The sequence below is a fragment of the Coregonus lavaretus genome, assembly GCF_964263955.1.
Source record: "Coregonus lavaretus genome assembly, chromosome: 5".
In the NCBI taxonomy this organism is placed as follows: domain Eukaryota; kingdom Metazoa; phylum Chordata; class Actinopteri; order Salmoniformes; family Salmonidae; genus Coregonus; species Coregonus lavaretus.
The window spans coordinates 29,435,526-29,442,944 of NC_139992.1; the positions used below are offsets into that span (position 1 = coordinate 29,435,526).

At 40.8% G+C, this 7,419-nt stretch overlaps 1 protein-coding gene across 1 annotated transcript; it reads right to left on the reverse strand.

The window, feature by feature from the left end:
- Positions 1-317: 317 nt before the first annotated feature.
- Positions 318-6,313, reverse strand: LOC311128924 (apomucin-like). The gene is made up of 12 exons (XM_084161160.1): positions 6,236-6,313; positions 5,900-6,107; positions 5,484-5,656; positions 5,179-5,248; positions 4,945-5,054; positions 2,325-2,356; positions 2,067-2,217; positions 1,919-1,956; positions 1,686-1,793; positions 1,510-1,549; positions 980-1,088; positions 318-854 (listed from the first exon to the last, which is right to left on the reverse strand). Exons 1-12 carry the CDS (start codon positions 6,270-6,272, stop codon positions 683-685), a joined length of 1,248 nt encoding a protein of 415 aa, XP_084017286.1. The 5' UTR covers positions 6,273-6,313; the 3' UTR covers positions 318-682.
- Positions 6,314-7,419: the final 1,106 nt, after the last annotated feature.

Below are 7,419 nucleotides of genomic sequence, written 5' to 3' on the forward strand. Positions count from 1 at the left end.
TGATAGGATTAGCACTGAATTAGCAACTTTCGTTGAATTCAGCTAATCAATACTGATGTTAATTTATCAGATTAATCTTAATCAATACTTATGCTAATTCAATTAATGCTAATTAATCAATGAAATTCAACTGATTGTGTTAAGTAAATGGTTATTCAATGTAGACGCTTCAGTACTTTATTTAAAATAAATCAGCAAAATCAATGTGGTTACAGTTCTTGAAACGATTGGCAAACATACAGTACTTGTATAACTAAAATAAACATTTCAATATAATAAGAAAATCACATTAAAATTGGAGATGCAGTCATTTAGATTAAAAAGTGCTGGGTTGATTAGTAAAATATTTCCTATGTGAAATCTATGGAATACATACAATCAACAATATGCTACATACAATGTTCCACTTCCTGCACTGGAACAGCGTATATGCAATATAGAAAAAGGCCTTTCGACCAATGTGCACTAGCTGAAAAACCTATTATACTAATGAAAATGTAAGACATTGTTCTGCACGTACCATACTGTATACCCTCAACACACAGACCAAGACATTATTATAAGGAGCAAGGTAGCAGAATCTAGAAAAAACATGGATTTGGCAAATTTTCACCATCTTAATAACAGTTCAATATTAAATGTTTTGTTTGTGTGCATATACGTTCAGAACACAAGGCAATGTTTACCGCAATATACTGCAGTCATGGCACTCGCAGCTGGTAACATGTGCATACAGGTGGTGCATAACGGAGCCCCGTGTACAGGTCAGATTCACTGACTTCCTCTCATAACTCCTCACTCTGCAACACTCACACTTCTGTTCCAGTTGGAGAATACTGCCAGCAACAACCCATCTGAGGTTTAGAGAGAGGGAGGAGAAAAAGACCAGAGAAGATAAGACCTTCACATTGTAGTTATGTCACACTCTTATCCAGAGCAACATACAATAAGTGCATTAATAATCTTTGACCAGTCTCACCTTGTCTCTGTCCCACACTGGCCTTGACATATGGGCAGTTGTAGTGTTGCTGTGCAGTTGTCTACAGTGATGTTCACACTAGAAACCCTTGGAGCACAGGTCTGGTTACCTGGGGTAGAGAGAATGGCAGTGTGTGAGTGGAAAGAATGCATCAACCTCATTATCATCACAGTTTTTGCTCTGAACTAAAGTGCTCTATGTTGAAAACTTTAACAATTGTTTTAACAGTGGACTAATAAACAAAATACTAAAATACAACTTGAGTGAACTAACCCTTTAATACAGTTCAGAGTTACATTGTAAATAATCATCCCTTGGAGCTATAAGCAATAGATACACAAAGAATAGGAAACGTTCTATTGTTGTTGATTTTCTAGTCTCTTCTTGCAGTGGAAACGTCCACATTGAATAAGTGAACCACCTCATTTCAACCACTAGATGTCCGGCTCCCTCTCTCTTCTCTCTCAGTGGTCAGCGTGACCAGATATGATAATTTACGTACAACAGACTGGAGATAAGAGTTAGCTTACATGTGTAGCAGCAATGTTGTTCGTCCCATACTCTGTCCTCCTAGAAACAAAACAAGTTATACTGAAAATAATTGGATGTCATATAGTTCCATACTTTGTGACAGCTGTTGATGTAAAAATGTCTTTTTAAATACATTTGATACATTTGATTGATACAGAGAAAGAGCAGCAGGTACCTCTGAGCAGTTCTGATGGGGACACACCCTTCTCTCTGTCTGAGTGCCTTCTCTGGTACAACTATATGACTCACAGGGCAGGGCAAGGTCTGTCCATCTGTCTCCCACCTAACCAAACAGGCACATAGACATCAGATAAGGAGAGCTGCCATGATGGAAATGCTGTCAATGTGTTTATTTTCCTGGTACAGTAGCTATATAAAGTTGGTATTTCTAAACATCTGGATGCTTACTTTGTAGGTCCTTCCGTTATAGTTACACGTCTTCTCAACTGCAAAGTAAAGTGAGGTAAGGTGAGCACTAAGAAGGTGAGTGTATTTAGAAACACACTATACAAAAGACATGTATCATTATTATTCAGTATCAGATCCATTATCTTACCACACGTCTCTTTGCCACAGCAGTCAGAGACCAGGACGGAGTTCTGACTGCAGAGAGGAGAGGGGGAGGGGGGTTCGGGTTGGCACTCCTCTGTCTTGGTCAGGTGGTTACACTTACACACCTGACAGTTGGACTGCCATGTCTCCCCAAGCTGTAAAACATAAGAACATTAATACTAATACTAAAAAGTACCAGTATATCAGCTCTGTAATAACAGTGTTTTAATCATGGAGCCATGAAAGCACATGGTCTTCTCACCTGCTTGTTTTCTCCCAGTGGACCCTTACAGTCTGGAAGACATGATGAAGAGGTTGAACTTATTCCGCATAAAACATCAGTATAGTATGCAGGGTTGGGGCCAATTCCAATCTAATTTGAAATTCCAATTCAATTCTTGAATTCACTCATGAAATGGAGAATATATGTTGAATTCAATTCGAATGTCAACAATCTTCAAGTTCTTGAATTTGAAATTATTTGGAATTAAACTGTTTGGACTGTTTGAATTGGAATTGGAATTGAAAAACATAAAATGTTTGGAAGTGAATTGGAATTTAATATTTGTATATTTCCCAGTTAATGAAATGAATGCACAAAGTATGACAAAATGACTGCAGGATTTATTTTAAAATAATTTCAACTTGTATTTCTATATTTCCAGTATAGCTAGGCTGTCTAAACAGTGACATGATCAGTCTGAAAGCCTGAAGGAATTGAATTAAAATGTGTGGAATTGTTGGGGATAATGTTGAATTACAGTGAGGGAAAAAAGTATTTGATCCCCTGGTGATTTTGTACGTTTGCCCACTGACAAAGACATGATCAGTCTATCATTTTAATGGTAGGTTTATTTGAACAGTGAGAGACACAATAACAACAAAAAAATCCAGAAAAACGCATGTCAAAAATGTTATGAATTGATTTGCATTTTAATGAGGGAAATAAGTATTTGACCCCTCTACAAAACATGACTTAGTACTTGGTGGCAAAACCCTTGTTGGCAATCACAGAGGTCAGACGTTTCTTGTAGTTGGCCACCAGGTTTGCACAAATCTCAGGAGGGATTTTGTCCCACTCCTCTTTGCAAATCTTCTCCAAGTCATTTTCGTAGGCTGAGGTTTGGCAACTCGAACCTTCAGCTCCCTCCACAGATTTTCTATGGGATTAAGGTCTGGAGACTGACTAGGCCACTCCAGGACCTTAATGTGCTTTTTCATGAGCCACTCCTTTGTTGCCTTGGCTGTGTGTTTTGGGTCATTGTCATGCTGGAATACCCATCCACGACCCATTTTCAATGCCCTGGCTGAGGGAAGGAGGTTCTCACCCAAGATTTGACGGTACATGGCCCCGTCCATCGTCCCTTTGATGCGGTAAAGTTGTCCTGTCCCCTTAGCAGAAAAACACCCCCTAAGCATAATGTTTCCACCTCCATGTTTGACGGTGGGGATGGTGTTCTTGGGGTCATAGGCAGCATTCCTCCTCCTCCAAACACGGCGAGTTGAGTTGATGCCAAAGAGCTCCATTTTGGTCTCATCTGACCACAAGACTTTCACCCAGTTCTCCTCTGAATCATTCAGATGTTCATTGGAAAACTTCAGACGGGCCTGTATATGTGCTTTCTTGAGCAGGGGGACCTTGCGTGTGCTGCAGGATTTCAGTCCTTCATGGCGTAGTGTGTTACCAATTGTTTTCTTGGTGACTATGGTTCCAGCTGCCTTGAGATCATTGACAAGATCCTCCCGTGTAGTTCTGGGCTGATTCCTCACCATTCTCATGATCATTGCAACTCCACGAGGTGAGATCTTGCATGGAGCCTCAGGCCGAGGGAGATTGACAGTTATTTTGTGTTTCTTCCATTTGCGAATAATTGAACCAACTGTCACCTTCTCACCAAGCTGCTTGCCAATGATCTTGTAGCCCATTCCAGCCTTGTGTAGGTCTACAATCTTGTCCCTGACATCATTGGAGAGCTCTTTGGTCTTGGCCATGGTGGAGAGTTTGGAATCTGATTGATTGATTACTTCTGTGGACAGGTGTCTTTTATACAGGTAACAAACTGAGATTAGGAGCACTCCCTTTAAGAGTGTGCTCCTAATCTCAGCTCGTTACCTGTATAAAAGATACCTGGGAGCCAGAAATCTTTCTGATTGAGAGGGGGTCAAATACTTATTTCCCTCATTAAAATGCAAATCAATTTATAATATTTTTGACATGTGTTTTTTTCTGGATTTCTTTGTTGTTATTCTGTCTCTCACTGTTCAAATAAACCTACCATTACAATTATAGACTGATAATTTCTTTATCAGTTGGCAAATGTACAAAATCAGCAGGGGATCAAATACTTTTTTCCCTCACTGTAAGAATTGAATTAATGTAATTTACCTTACATTGGAATTGAGAGGAATTAAAGTATCACTGAATTTAAAGTGACCTGGAATTTGAATTAAATTAAATGGAATATACAGGGAGAGGGAATTGAATTATAATCTAATTAGTGAAATTAACCCCAACCCTGATAGTATGTATAAATTGCATGCCTGGAGGTCATGACAGTCAATGTGTTCAGATTAAATCCTGATTTGGGATACTCTTAGAACAGCATTTCACAAACTCGGTCCTCGGGACCCGAAGGGGTGCATGTTTTATTTTTAGCCCTAACACTATCAAAGCTTGATGATTAGTTTTTTATTTGAATCAAATGTGTAGTGATAAGGCAAAAACCAAAATGTGCACCCCTTGGGGTCCCAAGAACAGAGTTTGGGAAACCCTGTCTTAGCATATCTAAGATGTTCACAAGTTAAACTTCAACCTATGCAAGTGGATTTCTCAAGTTAGGATTTGGCCCTAGGCTCAAGAGAGAATCCCAAACTCCACTCACAGGGACACTCCGACACACAAATGTACTTGTGCTCTTCAGCTCTGAACTGTCCTCTGAGACAGAAACATCCAGCCTTAACTTCCTGCAGTACTCTCCCTGGAACACGGACTCTGCAGAAAGAACGTGGAACAATTAGAAGACTAACTTTTTAATAAAAAAAATTGAAACTTTTAGACACACGTAAAATGTACTGTGTTAAATAGTGTTAGGACAACGGGAGATGGATTCACTTACCCTCCGTTACAGTAGTCATCCAACTGGCCTTGGCACTCTCTGTACACCATCCCAGTTGGGCACCCAACAGCTGAAATAAATAACAAAGTTATTTAGGGAATAAATGTTATTTCTCTCTTCTTGTCCTTGTGTCTTAATGAATTTCCCCAGCACCAGTACACCATGATGGATGAATGATTAAAAAAATAAAAAATAAAAATACAACTACATTTCTTAATTTTTTTATCAATGTCCCAGTTGATTTTCCAAGCACCAATACACATATCAGGAAGTTTTAGAAACGTTAAAAAAAAAAGTTAAATTACCACAGGTCCCGTTGGTGAGTTGTCTCCAGTTCACACAGATGCCTGCTTTCTTACACTCCTCAACAGCCTGCTCCAGAGGAGAACAAGCCATGTCGTTCCTCTCACACGAATCAAACCTACAGTTCCTCTCAAGCTGGCTCAGATCCACCCGCCAACTGCAATCTGCAAAAACTCTGTAATGACACATACCAACAGACTGATCAACATACAGGAAAATACACCTTCTCAATACTTTTACAACATTGTTTTTGGCACAAAACAAAATCAGTGTTTATGTTGCATTGTTTTATCTCAATATAATGATTTATCATAGCTGTCACATCAACATTGAATGAAACGCCACAGATTTCTGACCATTTGGGAGATCGTCATGTGAAACAAATCAAATCAAATTGAACTGAATTGAATCATCCTACGGGTGATGGAGAAGGTCACAGAGGGGGCTGCCAGGACAGCTGGTGGTTGTGGTTGGAGGAGTAGGATGGCAAGGGACGTCCCTGGGAGCAGCGCTACACTCAGGCTTCAGAGGGTCCTCATAGATCCAGTCATAGGCGGTCTTATCACAGCAGCTGTCAGCTTCAGTCTCCCCACTTCTACGCACACAAGAGCTCCCACCGCACACACCTGCCAATAACCAAAATGTAGACGTAAGCTTGGAAACGCACACATGCATGTACACAGGCAGGCATGCACACACACTGACACACATACAGACACACACACCCACACACACTTCCTTGTCTAATACAAACCGCATTGTCCTTGGGTGTTATGCAGGAAATGCTCCATGGCCAAGGTGACAGTCACAGTGTTGGATGGTGTGAGAGAGATATGTGAGCGGATCTCAGGGATGTATACAGACACCATATAGCCTGTCGTCTCAAACCTGATACCATTCTCCTCATAGGGAGGCTCGACGGTCTTCTGGTTCAGAGTAGACTAGGAGAGAGAGGAGCAGAATGGTTTGAGTGAGTGAGATCTCAGAAAGATCACTATCATGGCAATATATATTCAAGAGCCAATCAATCAAATGTGGTGACTACTGGAATGAATGAACAAATAATTTAATGAATGGATGGATGGATGAATGAATGCTTAAACCAATCAATCAATCAATAAATGAAGAACGGCAGTACCTTCACCCTGTACTCGTCCGGTACGATGCTGACAGTGGCCGTGTTGTTCTGGTACTGCAGGATGATGCCTTTGGCACAGGCGCCGTCCAACTCGGGAATACAGAAGTAGTTGTCCACGGCAACAGTCAGATGGTGACGCAGCGTTTTCTCCTCGACCAGGATGTAAGTACAATTATCCAGGAAGTCAAAGGTCACGCCCTGGAAGGAGATGTAGTGAGGGTCTCCATAGAGGTCACAACGACCTGGGGGACAGGGGGAATAAGAGAACAGGGGGGATAAAAGAAGATGGGGAATAAGAGTAGAGGGGGAATAAGGGTAGAGGGGGAATAAGAGAGGAACTGACTTATAATAAGTGCATTCCCATAAGGAAGACGAAACTACTACATAATAAGAGCATCAGACTGTGCAGGAAGTAAAACCCTCTTCAAAAACAAGATAAAAGATAGACAAACTCTAGCACTTCACACAAAGGAACAGACAGGCAGGCAGACAGACAGACTCACAATCACACTTCCAGTAGTCACAGCATCCGTCTGAGACTCTGACCATCTGTCCCCTGGGGCACATGGTGGGGCGAACTGGATACGGACAGTTGACCGAAGTCATCTCTATCTTTCCACCGTTACACGTCTTATTGAAGCAGTCTTCTGTCCACTTCTCTCCACATGCCCATATCTGGTTCCTCTTCAGGTCTCTACACTCACAAACTGGAAACAAGGTGTAGATTTGACTCAAACATAGTGGAACAACTTCTACATCTATTTCTATAGTATATTTGTAAGGTCAGGTAGATTTTAGAG